This window comes from Rhinoderma darwinii, chromosome 1 (genome assembly GCF_050947455.1).
Source record: "Rhinoderma darwinii isolate aRhiDar2 chromosome 1, aRhiDar2.hap1, whole genome shotgun sequence".
Taxonomy (NCBI): Eukaryota; Metazoa; Chordata; class Amphibia; order Anura; family Rhinodermatidae; genus Rhinoderma; species Rhinoderma darwinii.
Genome location: NC_134687.1, coordinates 646,374,901 through 646,393,616, shown reverse-complemented (window position 1 = coordinate 646,393,616; position 18,716 = coordinate 646,374,901). Strand labels below are relative to the sequence as shown.

The 18,716-nt window shown below is 48.7% G+C and overlaps 2 protein-coding genes across 2 annotated transcripts in view; one reads left to right on the top strand and one right to left on the bottom strand.

Moving 5' to 3' along the window:
* LOC142663137 (uncharacterized) overlaps positions 1–4,655 on the bottom strand; it is a 34,759-nt gene extending 30,104 nt beyond the window's left edge. Inside the window, exons 1-3 of the mRNA XM_075841511.1 lie at positions 4,495–4,655; positions 3,855–4,028; positions 3,647–3,770 (exon numbers count right to left, since the gene is read on the bottom strand). Coding sequence (XP_075697626.1) covers positions 3,647–3,770; positions 3,855–4,028; positions 4,495–4,572 — 376 coding nt within the window. The 5' untranslated portion in view covers positions 4,573–4,655. The remainder of the gene's footprint in view (positions 1–3,646; positions 3,771–3,854; positions 4,029–4,494) is intronic.
* Positions 4,656–6,787: 2,132 nt separating this feature from the next.
* Positions 6,788–18,716, top strand: part of LOC142659810 (uncharacterized) — a 43,879-nt gene continuing 31,950 nt past the window's right edge. Inside the window, exons 1-3 of the mRNA XM_075836330.1 lie at positions 6,788–6,915; positions 17,802–17,965; positions 18,458–18,643. Coding sequence (XP_075692445.1) covers positions 17,888–17,965; positions 18,458–18,643 — 264 coding nt within the window. The 5' untranslated portion in view covers positions 6,788–6,915; positions 17,802–17,887. The remainder of the gene's footprint in view (positions 6,916–17,801; positions 17,966–18,457; positions 18,644–18,716) is intronic.

Here is an 18,716-nt window from a genome sequence, read left to right as displayed (position 1 = left end):
CGTTCCACAGGGGACTAATAAAATGTGTAAAAAATAATTAAAGTTTTCAGTAGTAAATAAATAAAAAAATATTAAATGTTCAAAAAAAAAAAAAAAAAACTCTTTTTCCCTAAAGTAGAAAAAAAATAAGGCCGGGTTCTAGGGATGCATCAAAACTTCTATACAGTTTCGATACTCTTATTCCCCAAACGGATAAATGTATGAGAGCGGGACTGCGGTTGTGTAATACAGCCATTGCCCCGCTCCTGACAGGAAGTGCGTGCGCGGTCAGCATGAGGAGATGTGGCCGGCGCTGCAGTAATGAGCGGGGGTTCAGGCACGGAAGACGGAACATGGGGGTGTTTTGTAGTGCGCCCGCCATGTTCTGTCTCCAGTGCCGCCGCTCATTATTGCAGCACTGGCTGCATCGCATCATCCTGACCCCGCGCACGTGTTATCAGGACTCAGGAGCGCGGCAATGACTGTATCACACAGCCGCAGCCCCGCTCTCATACATTCACGTGTTACTATACTGAGCTGTGACGCCGCACAGCCAAGTATCGAAATACATGAAATAACGGTATCGAACCGTTTGGGGATGCAGAGTATCGAAACAGTATAGAAGTTTCGATGCATTGTGCATCCCTAGTGACCTCTAATGCAGAGTTATGGGCAGCCGGCAGCGCGGACTATGGGCAGTCTGTGCTGTAGTTAGAAGCAAAAATAGTAATACAAGTCATTTAGAAAGACGATTATTGGCAAACTCCTGCAGTATAATAGTTTTTCTGTATAATGTCAGTCTCTGAGTCACTCACAGCACAGACCGGAGGAGAAGGATCCGCCACCCGTCATGGGAACCGGAATAGGTAAGTAATTATCTTATTATTATTCTATTAGGCACTACGGGGCATTATACTGGGTAGGAAAGGGGGACTGACATGGTCGCTGCTATCGGAGCATTTTACTATATGGGGGGCATTATACTGTGGGGTCAGCTATGGGGGCATTATACTGTGTGGGGCAGCTATGGGGGCATTATATTGTGGGAGCAGCTATGGGGGGCATTATATTGTGGGGGCAGCAATGAGGGGCATTATACTGTGGGGGCAGCTATGGGGGGCATTATACTGTGGGGACAGCTATGGGGGCATTATACTGTGGGGTCAGCTATGAGGGGCATTATACTGTGGGGGCAGCTATGGGGGGCATTATACTGTGGGGGCAGCTATGGGGGCATTATATTGTGGGAGCAGCTATGGGGGGCTTTATATAGTGGGAGCACCTATGGGGGGCATTATATTGTGGGGGCAGCAATGAGGGGTTTATACTGTGGGTGGGTAGTTATGGGGGGCATTATACTGTGGGGGCAGCTATGGGGGGCATTATACTGTGGGGACAGCTATGGGGGCATTATACTGTGGGGACAGCTATGGGGGCATTATACTGTGGGGGCAGCTATGGGGGCATTATACTGTGGGGGCAGCTATGGGGGCATTATACTGTGGGGGCAGCTATGGGGGCAGCTATGGGGGCATTATACTGTGGGGGCAGCTATGGGGGCATTATACTGTGGGGGCAGCTATGGGGGGCACTATACTGTGGGGGCAGCTATGGGGGGGCACTATACATTGGGGGCATTATACTGTGTGGGGCAGCTATGAGGGGGCATTATACTGTGTGGGGAATTATACGGTGGAGGCAGCTATGGGTGGCATTGTACTGTGGGGACAGTTATGGGGGGCATTATACTGTATAAGGCAGCTATGGGGAGCATTAAACTGTGTGGGGCTGCTATGGGGGCATTATACCTTGTGAGCGCAGCTATGGGGGCATTATACCTTGTGAGGGTAGATATGGGGGCATTATACCTTGTGAGGGCAGATATGGGGGCATTGTACCTTGTGAGGGCAGCTATGGGGGCATTGTACCTTGTGAGGGCAGCTATGGGGGCATTGTACCTTGTGAGGGCAGCTATGGGGGCACTATACCTTGTGAGGGCAGCTATGGGGGCATTGTACCTTGTGAGGGCAGCTATGAGGGGCATTATACTGTATGGGGCAGCTATGGTGGTATTATGCTGCACTGGGCAGCTATGGGGCATTATGCTGTATGGGGGAATTTGTTTGGGCATTGTACTGCATGGTTGCATCTGTGTGGGCATTATACTGTATGGGGGCATCTGTGGGTCAGTATACTGTATGGTGGCAGCTATGGGGGCATTATACTGTGTGGGGGGCACTATGGGAGCACGATACTATGTGGGCTGAACCCGGTGCGTATGGGCGGGAAATGGGCGTGGCTAAAAATAAAAATGCATTTTCCGCTGTGTGGAGAGGCTGTATAGCACCCTTTACATGGGGGCAATATCTTCAAGGGCGGGCTGTGTGTGGCACCCAGGGGAGGGGGCCCAGTCAAAAGTTTGCTATGGGGCCTAGTGTTTCCTAGTTACACCCCTGCTAAAGTGATTTGCAGTCATTATTTGAGACCTGCAGAGGTTCTTAGTTTTGTGAACTACTAGTCTAAAGCCGGCCATACACTCAAGATGTCATGTGAACCATCGTTCCTCCCTTCCTCCTTATACATGTACGCTCGGTCGGGTGTGTATGTGTTTTCAATAGAGGGAAAGTCGCTGCCAGACTCTTCTGATAGCGACTTATCTACTAAGAAAAGGATCCGGCATTTTGAAATTCCCCAGCCCGATCCTTCTCTCTCCGGACATCTGACACCATCGGAGAGTTGAGAAGTCGCCAAATACATTAGAAAATCAGCAGGTCCGGCCGACATACATCTAATGTGTATGACCAGCTTAGCACACTGGCGGAGATTGATGACTGGCAGGAACATACACCTGGTACGACTGCCCATCCCCCACCCAACAAATGAGCGGCATGTCACAGAATATGATTTTCCCTCCCCACAAATGTGTAAAGTAATGGCCCCACGTCACAGATTTACAGCAGATGATCTGAATGTCTGTGTGGGACTGATATTAACCCCTTCCAGCATTGCTCCCTACATGTTCTGCATGGACAGGAGGTAAAGTAAGGAACGTGTGTTTGGAGCTCAGGCATCGGCCCCATCAGGAACGCCTGTCACTCTCAGAGTTCATGAGCAGGATTACAAAGGAAAAGCTGTCAATCATTCTGTGTGGGCGGGGCAAGCAGGACTCACAGGCTTTCTCTAGAAGTCCTGGCAGTATGGAACCTGTCAGTAGATTTGGAGCCACTGAACCCCGAGCATGTCGTTATATAGATGGAGTTTAGTGTTCCAAACCTGCCCACGTGAAAACCCTCCGTTTCAGCAAAAGAACTTACAAGTTACTGAGAGGAGTCCAGCGGGGAGGAGTCCAGCGGGGAGGAGCGCATGCGCATTACACACATGGAGAGGACCGTACACCACGCTTTACTGCGCTCGTACAGTGTACTGCTCTTGGCTTCATTTGTACCAAAAGACATAATCTGTCTGGTGAATGGAGCGCTCTGGATTTATTGGACATATACAGGAAACGTAGGGATCGAACGTGAAAAGAGCCAAAATTGTGGAGCTCCTATATTACATGTCACTGTACACACGTATATGTACTGCACATGACGGTATTAAGACTTCAACATAGTGCCAGTCCAGCCTGTGCCCACAGTAATGCCAATATATATCTGTCTCTTCTCACCTTGTGATGTGCGCGGCCGGTAGTCCTCCATCATGACCTCCTCGTACCGATCCTTGTGTCCTTCTAGATACTCACACTCCTCCATGGAGAGATAGACAGTGACATCCTGACACCTTATAGGAACCTGACACACACAATGATACAGTCATTACCCAGACACCTCCAGTGCTGTTACTGTAGAATTTCCCAGCATTCCCAGCAGTGTCACCTCTCCAGTCAGCAGCTCAGTCATCTTGTAGATCAGTTCTAAGATCTTCTTCTCATGTATCCGGGAGTGAGGGGGAGGCTCTGTGATGGGGCTCTGACTACTGCTCCATCCTCCTGACTCATGGATGATGGGAGTCGTACAGTCACCCGATGTCTTCTTCACTATTGTGTACTCCTGTGTATGGAGAGAGACACTTAGAGAACGGAACACAGTATTCCCCCCTCAGTAGAAAGAGGGAGATTGTGACCCCGCTGTATAGAGCTCTAGTGACCCCACATCTGTAATACTGGAGACCTCACCTACAAAAAGACATTGAGAAAATAGAACGAGGCCAAAACTAAAAAGGAAATAATATTGGGGGGACTAGATGGACCATGTGCTCTCCTCCTGCCGTCATCTTCTATGTTTCTATATAGAGGTCATCCTGATCCTCCTGGTTCCTGGTCATTCTCATTGCTCTACAACATTACTATTGCTGCATTGGTGACATGACACATAACTGAACATATTGGTGGCTGATCTTCAGCTTCTTGACGTCACTTGGAAGGTCTGGACGCTGTTATACAGGACACCGGATTCTTCCTATTATGTATTGTCCCTTCCCTATGTGGGACTTGTTCTATAATGTAGAAAAGTTTACCTCTCCGCTCAACAGGTAGATGATCTCCAAGGTGAAGTCTAATATTCTTCTGCTCATCTCATTCCTGTCCTTGTCCATCCTTGGTGGGTCATTCAGGAGAAGGAACGTTGTGGAGGAGAAGATGAGAAAACTGGAGAAGCTGGAGGATCTAGTACTGCAGACGTCTTTATGAAGAAAGGAGAATATGGAAATCATACAGGGGACAACATCATGTGTGACATACAGAACCTCACTTATTGATCATTGAGAGAAACCTCTTCTCAGAGCCGTCACCCCATGGAATAAAGGGGTATTCCCAACACGGACATTTCTCCCCAGGATATGCCAGAAATGTCTGATAGATGCGGCTCCACCTCTGGCCGTGCTCGGCTGTTTCTGGACCTCCTATACAAGTGAATGGAGAGAGTCGTGCACATGTGTGGTCACCTCTCCATTCATTCTCCACCTGGATGTAGTCATCACCTCACCAGGCAGGTCGGGGGACCCCCGCTCTCCACATAGAGGTGGGACCCCCATATATCAGACATTTATGGCATATCTCTCAGGTGAGAAGAGTAAAATGAAGACATTTCCCCCCCCCAGACAATGAAGACCTGACTCCTGACAACCTGACACATGGCGGATACTGGGGAGACATTGCTGACATCTCACAAGACATGGTGCACACTATGCAGTCAGTGTTTGATATGAACTGTGAGGTTCTGCAGCAGCTGAGGTGACATTATATATAAAGGGAACATGCAGTGTGATCTCGTGTCACCTAAGGCTGGATTCACACCAGCATGTGCGGTCCGTAATGGACGGAACGTATTTCGGACGCAAGTCCCGGACTGAACACAGTGCAGGGAGCCGGACTCCTAGAATCATAGTTATGTACGACGCTAGGAGTCCCTGCCTCGCTGTGGGACAACTGTCCCGTACTGTAATCAGGTTTTCAGTAGTTCCACGGAGAGGCAGGGACTCCTAGCGTCGTACAGAACTATAAATCGCCGTTTTCTGGTCACCCTCGCTATATATATATTTATAAAGTGATGAAAATCCACAGCTCGCCCCACAAAACCCAACAATCCCTCACTCCGCCCCATCCACGGAAAAAGAAAAACTTCTGCCTCTGAGAACGACCTCACAAAAGACGGTTTTTTAACAATTCGTTTTTCTTTGTAAATGTCGCACATCATGAAAAACCAGAGAAATTTGTCATCGTCGTCTTCGTGATGATCCAACTAAACCGAAAATACATTGGAGGAATCCCATTCCCCCACATAGAGGTTTTGCAGTTGCAGTGAGATTATGTGATACTTTATATGACGCCCTGAAAATCTACAACTCGTCCCGCAGAATCTAATCCTCGCACCGCGAGACTGACAGAGAAACCAGAACGTTATAGATCTGAGAAGACGGAGGGAAACTAAACTGGCCTGGTGGTGAAGGGGTTAACCTGCGGTGCGGATTATAGACACGCAGGATATCGCATTGTTCCCAGAATCCTCTGCGGCTCCGCCGCGTGTTCACAGCAACGCTGCAGGTTACACATATATAAAACAGAAGGCGTCATGTGACCCCCTGCAGCCAATCACAGGCCGGAGAGGTCACATGTCATTATAGGGGTCACCTGGACACAGCCGGAAGAGCAGGGACGTGTTGCTATGGTAACGCTCGGAGAGGTGGGGATCGGCCTTGTTGTATTTCTGTAGTAGATATTCGGGAGGATTATACGTCCACCATTTGGGGTGAATATTCGGGGGGATTTCCTTGCGTGTTGTGGGTCGTATTCGCTGCGTGTGAACATTCCCTTAAACCGCACGGTGAACGACATTAACAAGAAATGTATAAAAGTCAGTGAATAAGTTGTATGTCCCGAATATTATGTCATTACAAAACACGACTCGTCCCACAAACCATCCGACCACTACAAAGACCAGAAATAACAACTTACCCCAAAGAGGCCGGCACTGGAGGGGTTAAATCCCGGTAGGAGTCCAGTGGGCGGGGTCACTCAATGATTGACAGCTCTCTGTATAAACACTCATACAGGGGTGACTGATAACAGAGAGAACACCCGACCAGCGCTGCTCTCCACCTCTTACACGGAAATAGCTAAAGGACCTGTGATGACGTCACTACCACGTGACTGGGGCGGGAGGGGTGGAGCTTATCTGTGGAGAAAGATGGTGGATGAAGGACCTGTGACGTTTATCACGTGCCATGAGGGGGCGGAACGTTATGATGTGTAAAGTGATGATGATCACGAGACATGAGGGGTGGAGTTCCGTGCTCTGCGGGCGGTGACGTCATCACAGGTCCTTTCCGTGTATGAGGTAGAGAGCAGCGCTGGGCGGGTGTACATGACTTCGGGTCACCGCTGTTGTTTAGTGGTCTCTCTGTTACCAGTCAGGAGATTTCCCATGATGCAGTAGTAAGGTAAGGTTACATGAGGTCATTTCTGTCCGGTTTTGGTGCGTTTTTGTCTGGCACAGTGTTGGTGATTATTATTATTAGTGCTGTAAATATGAAATACAGGAGGGTTTAACCCCTTGGTGACATCAGATCTATAGTATTATGTTGTACGTGCGCCGTCACACTAGAAGGAGCGGAGCCTGCACCGTACACGGCTTCTCACAGCCGCCGGCAACCGCCAAGATCAGAGACAGCGCAATCCCGGCCGCTTAACCCCTCAGATGCTGTGATTAATAGCGACCGCGGCATCTGATCAGTTAGAGATCGCGGCTTCCTCTGTCCTCCGAAGAAACTGCGCGATGTTGACCGGTTACCAGTGTAATATATTGTAATACATTTTTTGTTTTTTTGCAAAAAAATGATGTAAACGTTAAGAATAAGTAACGTAATCGCCGCATCCGTTATGTCTAAATTATTAAAATATCAAGTTATAACCGGCAGAAATAATTCACATGTGAACGTCGCTGTTTTTGATCGCCGCGATTCTCCAACATATGGAATAAAAAGATCCCAAAATGTCACCCACAAAATCTACATCTCACCCGACAAACCCCCTCACACCGCGCAATCACCGGAAATATAAATCCCCTCACACCGCGCAATCACCGGAAATATAAATCCCCTCACACCGCGCAATCACCGGAAATATAAAACCCCTCACACCGCGCAATCACCGGAAATATAAACCCCTCACACCGCGCAATCACCGGAAATATAAACCCCCCCACACCGCGCAATCACCGGAAATATAAAACCCCTCACACCGCGCAATCACCGGAAATATAAAACCCCTCACACCGCGCAATCACCGGAAATATAAACCCCTCACACCGCGCAATCACCGGAAATATAAAACCCCCCACACCGCGCAATCACCGGAAATATAAAACCCCCCCACACCGTGCAATCACCGGAAATATAAAACCCCTCACACCGCGCAATCACCGGAAATATAAAACCCCTCACACCGCGCAATCACCGGAAATATAAACCCCTCACACCGCGCAATCACTGGAAATATAAAACCCCCCACACCGCGCAATCACCGGAAATATAAACCCCCCCACACCGCGCAATCACCGGAAATATAAAACCCCTCACACCGCGCAATCACCGGAGATATAAAACCCCCCACACCGCGCAATCACCGGAAATATAAAACCCCTCACACCGCGCAATCACCGGAAATATAAAACCCCTCACACCGCGCAATCACCGGAAATATAAACCCCCTCACACCACGCAATCACCGGAAATATAAAACCCCCCACACCGCGCAATCACTGGAAATATAAAACCCCTCACACCGCGCAATCACAGGAAATATAAAACCCCTCACACCGCGCAATCACAGGAAATATAAACCCCTCACACCGCACAATCACCGGAAATATAAAACCCCTCACACCGCGCAATCACCGGAAATATAAAACCCCTCACACCGCGCAATCACTGGAGATATAAACCCCTCACACCGCGCAATCACCGGAAATATAAACCCCCCACACCGCGCAATCACCGGAGATATAAACCCCTCACACCGCGCAATCACCGGAAATATAAAACCCCTCACACCGCGCAATCACCGGAAATATAAAACCCCTCACACCGCGCAATCACCGGAAATATAAACCCCTCACACCCCGCAATCACCGGAAATATAAACCCCTCACACCGCGCAATCACCGGAAATATAAACCCCCTCACACCGCGCAATCACCGGAAATATAAATCCCTCACACCGCGCAATCACCGGAAATATAAACCCCTCACACCTCGCAATCACCGGAAATATAAAACCCCTCACACCGCGCAATCACCGGAAATATAAACCCCTCACACCGCGCAATCACCGGAAATATAAACCCCTCACACCGCGCAATCACCGGAAATATAAACCACTCACACCGCGCAATCACCGGAAATATAAACCCCCCACACCGCGCAATCACCGGAAATATAAACCCCTCACACCGCGCAATCACCGGAAATATAAACCCCCCACACCGCGCAATCACCGGAAATATAAACCTCCCCACACCGCGCAATCACCGGAAATATAAAACCCCTCACACCGCGCAATCACTGGAAATATAAAACCCCTCACACCGCGCAATCACTGGAAATATAAAACCCCTCACACCGCGCAATAACCGGAGATATAAACCCCCTCACACTCAGCAATCACCGGAAATATAAACCCCTCACACCGCACAATCACCGGAAATATAAACCCCTCACACCGCGCAATCACCGGAAATATAAACCCCTCACACCGCGCAATCACCGGAAATATAAACCCCTCACACCGCGCAATCACCGGAAATATAACACCCCTCACACCGCGCAATCACCGGAAATATAAACCCCTCACACCGCGCAATCACCGGAAATATAAACCCCTCACACCGTGCAATCACCGGAAATATAAACCCCTCACACCGTGCAATCACCGGAAATATAAAACCCCCCCCACACCGCGCAATCACCGGAAATATAAAACCCCTCACACCGCGCAATCACCGGAAATATAAAACCCCTCACACCGCGCAATCACCGGAAATATAAACCCCTCACACCGCGCAATCACCGGAAATATAAACCCCTCACACCGCGCAATCACCAGAAATATAAAACCCCTCACACCGCGCAATCACCGGAAATATAAAACCCCTCACACCGCGCAATCACCGGAAATATAAACCCCTCACACCGCGCAATCACCGGAAATATAACACCCCTCACACCGCGCAATCACCGGAAATATAACACCCCTCACACCGCGCAATCACCGGAAATATAAACCCCCCACACCGCGCAATCACCGGAAATATAAACCCCTCACACCGCGCAATCACCGGAAATATAAACCCCCCACACCGCGCAATCACCGGAAATATAAAACCCCTCGCACCGCGCAATCACCGGAAATACAAAACCCCCCCCCCACACCGCGCAATCACCGGAAATATAAACCTCTCACACCGCGCAATCCCCGGAAATATAAACCCCCCCCACACCGCGCAATCACCGGAAATATAAACCCCTCACACCGCGCAATCACCGGAAATATAAAACCCCCCACACCGCGCAATCACGGGAAATATAAAACCCCTCACACCGCGCAATCACCGGAAATATAAAACCCCTCACACCGCGCAATCACCGGAAATATAAACCCCCTCACACCGCGCAATCACCTGAAATATAAACCCTTCACACCGCGCAATCACTGGAAATATAACCCCCTCACACCGCGCAATCACCGGAAATATAAAACCCCTCACACCGCACAATCACCGGAAATATAAACCCCTCACACCGCGCTATCACCGGAAATATAAACCCCTCACACCGCGCAATCACCGGAAATATAAAACCCCTCACACCGCGCAATCACCGGGAATATAAAACTCCTTACACCGCGCAATCACCGGAAATATAAACCCCTCACACCGCGCTATCACCGGAAATATAAACCCCTCACACCGCGGAATCACCGGAAATATAAAACCCCTCACACCGCGCAATCACCGGAAATATAAAACCCCTCACACCGCGCAATCACCGGAAATATAAACCCCCCCCCACACCGCGCAATCACCGGAAATATAAACCCCTCACACCGCGCAATCACCGGAAATATAAAACACCTCACACCGCGAAATCACCGGAAATATAAACCCCTCACACTGCGCAATCACCGGAAATATAAAACCCCTCACACCGCGCAATCACCGGAAATATAAAACCCCTCACACCGCGCAATCACTGGAAATATAAAACCCCTCACACCGCGCAATCACCGGAAATATAAACCCCTCACACCGCGCAATCACCGGAAATATAAACCCCTCACACCGCGCAATCACCGGAAATGTAAAACGTTCTGTCTCACAATACGGCGACACAAATATATAAATTTTGGTGTTGCCGTAATCGTATTGACCCGGAGAATAAAGGTAACAAGTAATTTTTACCGCATGGTGAACGCCCCAAAAACTAAACCCAAAAAACAATAGGATTCACTGCTTTTTCCCCTATTCCACCCCACGATTGTTTTTCTCTTTCCCAGTACATTATAGGGGACAGTAAAGGGGTTTTCCATGATCGGAAAATTGATGACCTCCACCGGAGAGTTCATCATTATATGATCTGTGGGGGTCCGACACCCGGACTCCGCACCGATCAGCTGCTCCGGCTGCCTCCGGGCACCAGATGTCCATCCTGAAAGCAGATGCTCCCGTCACGGAATAGCGGCCGTGCTGCAGTGTTAAAGTGAATAGGAGCAGAGCTGCAGTTCTACAGAACGGCCGCTATTCAGTGGTCGGAGCCATTTACTTCTGGTTCAAAATATCCGGCAGCCGGAGCAGCTGATCGGTGTGGGGTTCGGGTGTCGGACCGCCACAATCATATACTGATGACCTATCCGGTCGTCATCTGTTCTCCGATCGTGGAAAACCCCTTTAAAAATGACATCACGTCCCACACAAGACGTGTTCTCATACGGCTATGTCACCGGAAATATAAATAAGTTATGGCTTTTGGAAGGAGGGAGGAAAAGTGAATATTTGCTGCGTGTTCAAGGGGTTAAAGAGGCTCTGTCACCAGATTTTGCAGCCCCTATCTGCTATTGCAGCAGATCGGCGCTGCAATGTAGATTACAGTAACGTTTTTATTTTTAAAAAACAAGCATTTTTGGCCAAGTTATGACCATTTTCGTATTTATGCAAATGAGGCTTGCAAAAGTACAACTGGGCGTGTTGAAAAGTAAAAGTCCAACTGGGCGTGTATTATGTGCGTACATCGGGGCGTTTTTACTTCTTTTACTAGCTGGGCGTTCTGATGAGAAGTATCATCCACTTCTCTTCACAACGCCCAGCTTCTGGCAGTGCAGCACTGTGACGTCACTCACAGGTCCTGCATCGTGTCGGCACCGGAGGCTACAGTTGATTCTGCAGCAGCATCAGCATTTGTAGGTAAGTAGCTACATCGACTTACCTGCAAACGCCGATGCTGCTGCAGAATCATCTGTAGCCTCTGGTGTCGATGTGTCCTCGCTCGTCTGACATGATGCAGGACCTGTGAGTGACGACACAGCGTGATCTCTCGAGAACACGGCTGTGTCTGCACTGCCAGAAGCTGGGCGTTCTGAAGAGAAGTGGATGACACTTCTATACACAACGCCCAGCTAGTAAAAGTAGTAAACACGCCCCGATGTACGCACATAATACACGCCCACTTGGACTTTTACTTTTCAACACGCCCAGTTGTACTTTTGCAAGCCTCATTTGCATAAATACGAAAATGGTCATAACTTGGCCAAAAATGCTTGTTTTTTTTTTAAATAAAACCGTTACTGTAATCTACATTGCAGTGCCGATCTGCTGCAATAGCAGATAGGGGTTGCAAAATCTGGTGACAGAGCCTGTTTAAGTACATAACAAGAGACAATAAACATTAAAAGGGTTGTCCAACTTCTGACAGCTGATGACCTATTCACCGGATAGGTCATCCGTATGTCATCGGTGCGGGTCCGACACCCGGACCCCGCACCGATAAGCCGCCCCGGTGGCCTGAGGGCATTGGATGTTGTGGCAATTAATGCTATGGACGAAGCCTGGAAGCAGTTGGCTCCGTACATAGCATAGCAGCCGTGCTGCAGAACTGCAGGTCTGCTCCCATTCACTTGAATATAGTACTGCAGCTCGGCCGCTATTCCGTGACCGGAGCTAACTGCTTCCGGCTTATACGTCCGATGCACGGAGGAACCGGACCAGCTGATCTGTGCGGGGCCCGGGTGTCGGACCACCGCAGATCATGTACTGATAACTGATCACCTATCCACCGGATAGGTTGTCAGAAGCTGCAAAACCCCTTTAATGAATGACAGGTCCAGAAGGAGCGAGACCCTGCCCGCGTAGACTGCACTCTACAAGAGAAAGAGGGACCCTGCTACAAGAGGAGAAGGACTCTGCCCGCATAGACTGCACTCTACAAGAGAAGGGAACAGTGGGTGAGGGTAGAAGCTGGTCATCCGGTGGAGTAGTGGCACCCGGGTTATTGCAGGGTGTAAGCTTTTCTGAGGAGGGGGTGTTCAGGTTACTAGTGAAGGTTTGGATGGAGGAAGAGATCTGATGTGTTGGGTTAAAGAGGTCCAGAGTATGGGGGATGCACGGGAGAAATCTTTTAAGCGATGATGTGAGGAACAGATAAAAGGAGAGCAGAGAACGTTCTTGTGAGTACCGGAGATTAAGTGTGGGGAGGTTTCAGGAGATTAGGGCAGAGATGTATGGAGGGGACAGGTAGTGGAGTGGGGATAACGTGTGGGTAAGTATCGGGATGTTAGGGCACAGGTGTATGGAGGGGACAGTTTCTGAACCGGATATATTGTGGGAGATAAGTTCAGAGATGTATGGATGGGACTGTAGATTACGTGTTTAGGTATCAGGAGATTAGGTCAGAGATGTATGGAGGGGACTGGAGATTACGTGTTTAGGTATCGGGAGATTAGGGCAGAGATGTATAGATGGGGACAAGTTGTGGACCGGATATTTTGTTGGAGGTATTGGGAGATTAAGGCACAGATGTATGAAGGGTAAATACAAGCACTCCTTTAGATTAAATATGCAAAAGGTGATTTATTTGAATAAGGCAAGATTTGGAGAAAAAAAGTAAGGTTTCGGCCACAATCCGGCCTTTGTCAAACTCTGCAAATGAACGCAGAAACAATGTACATATTAGGCAGAGAGTACATATAAATTTACAAGACAATCATGTACAAGAAAAAGAGGAAAATGAATGATGGTGGCCTAGTCGAGACGGTAGATGAGGGCATATATACTAGCATTTTTGTCCGAGCGTAAGGAAAGACTGAATTTGAGAGTGTTTTTGAGGTGGAGGCAGCAAGAAGTGGTAAGCGCTTGGCTGTGCCATTTCAATTTAAGGATTATCCCACAGTTCAGCGGACCTGTGAGACTGGGAAAAGTGTGGAGCCATTAACTGTGATTAATAGTTTTGGTAAGGGGGTTGAGTGAGATGGGGTAAAGATGCAACCAGCCGCCGCCACCCCCTCCTGCACTAATTGTACCTGAGCCTATAGGACGCAGATACAATTACATGCATAACCGCAGAATCGCCGGCCCGACCATTCAGCGCCTAACAATGACGCTGATTAGCAGGGCAGAATGAATTGCCCTGCCAATCAACGCCTTTCAACGAAGCTAGTTCTTCTGTTGTTGAAAGGCGCGGATTGTCAGGGCAAGTCATTCTGACCTGCCAATCGGCGCCCTTCAACGGCGCAAGCGTCGTTCAGCCACAGCAGACCTGCTCAGAAGAGAGCAAGCCTGCATTGACACAGGACGGCATAGGGATGGGATCAAGGTCTACGGGCATTATCTACGGGGGGAGCTATATGTGGGACGCTATCTACAGGGGGTGCTATATGTGGGGCACTATCTACATGGGGTCTGTATGTGGGGCACTATCTACAGGGGGGCTATATGTGGGTACTATCTACAGGAAGATCTATTGGGGGCACAATCTACAGGGAGCACTGTGTATGTGGGACACAGTGTATGGTGCTATTATAATCCGGGACAGTGTATGGTGCTATTATAATCAGGGACACAGTGTATGGCACTATTATATTTAGGGTCGTAGTGTGTGGCACCAAGACCATTTTATCTTCGTTTGTAGGTGCAGAAAGTGCGACTCTGAGGACATCTGAGCGGCAAACTACAGAAATAGGCTGTGGCCAGGAGGAGTCATCGTAGAGGTCTGCACCGGATGGAGAAGAAAAGAGAAAAAGAACAACTAGAATCTGAAAAGACGTCACCGGTGAGTCCCTTAATGTAAATGTTTATTCTCCCTCTAATCAGTACTGTTGTCACTGTATGATCTGCAGCGAAAAGTGGTATGATTTTTTTTTTTGTGAAACAGCAACTCCCAGCATATCCTTAGCATTTTATATACAGGAAAGATGGTTGTTCTATTTAGGGATTATGGTTGTGATACGCAGGGATGATGGTTGTGATACGCAGGGATGATGGTTGTGATACGCAGGGATGATGGTTGTGATACGCAGGGATGATGGTGGTTATACGCAGGGATGATGGTGGTTATACGCAGGGATGATGGTGGTTATACGCAGGGATGATGGTGGTTATACGCAGGGATGATGGTGGTTATACGCAGGGATGATAGTTGTTATACGCAGGGATGATGGTTGTTATACGCAGGGATGATGGTTGTTATACGCAGGGATGATGGTTGTTATACACCGGGATGATGGGTAGTCCAGCCATCATTGCTGCATTAACCGCCATCATCCCTGTGTATACCAGCCACCATCCCCTTATATAACCCCCATCATCCCTGTATATACCATCCAATATCCCTGTTTATAACCCCCATTTTACCTGTATAATAATAATAATAATAATCTTTATTTATATAGCGCCAACATATTACGCAGCACTTTACAATTTAGAGGGAACATGAAACAAACAATATCAGACATTACATAGTGACAAAGTTCATTTACAATTCAAACCTGGGGAGTGAGGACCCTGCTCGCAAGAGCTTACAATCTATGAGGACATAAGGGAGACACAAAGTGTAATAGTGTTTGTTCTGTACAATGGTCCGGCCATTTTTATACACATGCGGTGGTAACATAAAGCTGCATGAGCCGGTCACCAGCCAGTATCCGTGTATGACGGACATGAAGAGAAGGAGTGTGAGGGAATCTTATTCTGATGACTAATCTAAATGGAGGGCCATGGAAAGGAGTCAGATTAGGGAATGTTATAGGCCTGTCTAAATAGATGTGTTTTCAGGGCACGTTTAAAACTGTGGATATTGGGAATTAATCTGATTGTCTGGGGTAGCATATTCCAGAGGACGGGTGCAGCACGAGAGAAATCCTGGAGACGGTAGTGGGAGGTTCGGATTATGGAGGATTTTAATCTAAGGTCGTTGGCAGAACGTAGAGCCCGAGTAGGGTGGTAGACAGAGATGAGGGAGGAGATGTAAGGAGGTGCAGCACTGTGGAGAGCTTTGTGGGTGAGAGTAATAAGTTGTATAAACTAGCCAGGCTGGTATATACAGGGATGATGGCTGGCATATTCAGGGATGATGGGGTTATATAAAGAGCTGATGGGGGTTATATACAGGGATGATGGCTGGTATATAATTAGAATGCGCCTCTTCAGTTTTAAACATGCTTTAGGGGGGACCCACTGGATTGGGGCCGACTGAGATATGTTTCCCCCCCCCCCCCCTCTGTGCTAAATTCCTAACTACGCCTCTGGCGGAAGGTGAAGGAGGAGATAGCTGTTAGACACTCTAGATAGCAGGAAGGTAACATCGAGACCAGAGAGGTCAATTAGACTAAAGGTTTAGATGGAGAAGTGTAAGGGTCCCAGGACACTCCAACCATTGAGGGACACTAACAGAGGGTGGGACGAGGAGGAGGAGGTGGTGTGTGAGTGGGAAATACTAAATGTTTGGTTGATAAGGTATGAGGAGATCCAGGAGAGGGCCAAGTCTGTGATGTCAAGGGACTAGAGCATTTGTATCAAGAGGGTGCGGTCGACTGTGTCGAAGGTGGTGGACAGGTTTAGAAGGAGGAGCACAGCGTAATGTTGAAGGCGGAGGACAGGTCACACTTTACAGAAGTCTGTGTGTAAGTTGTGACTGCTGAGTGATAAGATAATGCAGAGATCCTGCACACAGCACAATACATGCTACTTCTTCACACTTTACTGCCAGGACCTTCCATACATGCACACTGGACTGCCAGAACCTTCCATACATGCACACTGGGTGGACGGGACCTTCCGTGCATACGCACTGGGTGGACGGGACCTTCCGTGCATACGCACTGGGTGGACGGGACCTTCCGTGCATACGCACTGGGTGGACGGGACCTTCCGTGCATACGCACTGGGTGGACGGGACCTTCCGTGCATACGCACTGGGTGGACGGGACCTTCCGTGCATACGCACTGGGTGGACGGGACCTTCCGTGCATACGCACTGGGTGGACGGGACCTTCCGTGCATACGCACTGGGTGGACGGGACCTTCCGTGCATACGCTCTGGGCGGCCGGGACCTTCCGTGCATACGCTCTGGGCGGCCGGGACCTTCCGTGCATACGCTCTGGGCGGCCGGGACCTTCCGTGCATACGCTCTGGGCGGCCGGGACCTTCCGTGCATACGCTCTGGGCGGCCGGGACCTTCCGTGCATACGCTCTGGGCGGCCGGGACCTTCCGTGCATACGCTCTGGGCGGCCGGGACCTTCCGTTCAGACCATACATGAATCGTTGTTGGTGTCTGTCTTGCAGATGTGAACAAAGTGCTAGTCACAGGGTACAGTGAAGTACAATTACTATCCAGTAAAACAATCTACAAGAATAGCTTAATATTGTAATAAGATTTTTAGATGTCTCTGAAGATTCAGGATCTCTGAGGTAACTTCTAATATCTGTAAAAACTTTTATCAGGGGTGTATTAATTCATAAAGGGCATCTGTCACATTGAACACCAGTCTGATCTGTTGGCAGCAAATTACATAGCAGGAGGACCTGAGCAGATTGTCTCTCTCCATTCACTTCTATAAGAGTTACGGAAACTGCCTAACAAGGCCACCCAGAGGTGGAGCCGCATCTATCAGACATTTCTGGCATATCCTGGGGAGAGTTGTCCGTGTTGGGAATACCCCTTTATTCCATGGGGTGACGGCTCTGAGAAGATGTTTCTCTCAATGATCAATAAGTGAGGTTCTGTATGTCACACATGATGTTGTCCCCTGTATGATTTCCATCTTCTCCTTTCTTCATAAAGACGTCTGCAGTACTAGATCCTCCAGTTCCTCCAGTTTTCTCATCTTCTCCTCCACAACGTTCCTTCTCCTGAATGACCCACCAAGGATGGACAAGGACAGGAATGAGATGAGCAGAAGAATATTAGACTTCACCTTGGAGATCATCTACCTGTTGAGCGGAGAGGTAAACTTTTCTACATTATAGAACAAGTCACACATAGGGAAGGGACAATACATAATAGAAAGTGATAGGAAGACTCCAGTGTCCTGTATAACAGCGTCCAGACCTTCCAAGCGACGTCAAGAAGCCAACAGCAGAAAAGCTGAAGATCAGCCACCAATATGTTCAGTTATGTGTCATGTCACCAATGCAGCAATAGTAATGTTGTAGAGCAATGAGAATGACCAGGAACCAGGAGGATCAGGATGACCTCTATATAGAAACATAGAAGATGTCGGCAGGAGGAGAGCACATGGTCCATCTAGTCCCCCAAAATATTAATTCCTTTTTCGTTTTGTCCTCGTTCTATTTTCTCAATGTCTCATTGTAGGTGAGGTCTCCAGTATTACAGATGTGGGGTCACTAGAGCTCTAGACAGCGGGGTCACAATCTCCCTCTTTCTACTGAGGGGAGAATACGGTGTTCAGTTCTCGAAGTTTTTCTCTCCATACACAGGAGTACACAATAGTGAAGAAGACATCTGGTGACTGTACGACTCCCATCATCCATGAGTCAGGAGGATGGAGCAGTAGTCAGGGCCCCATCACAGAGCCCCCCCCTCACTCCCGGATACATGAGAAGAACAATAAGAGGAAGATCTTAGAACTGATCTACAAGATGACTGAGCTGCTGACTGGAGAGGTGGGAATACTGGGAAATTCTACAGTAACCGCACTGGAGGTGTCTGGGTTATGACTGTATCATTGTGTGTGTC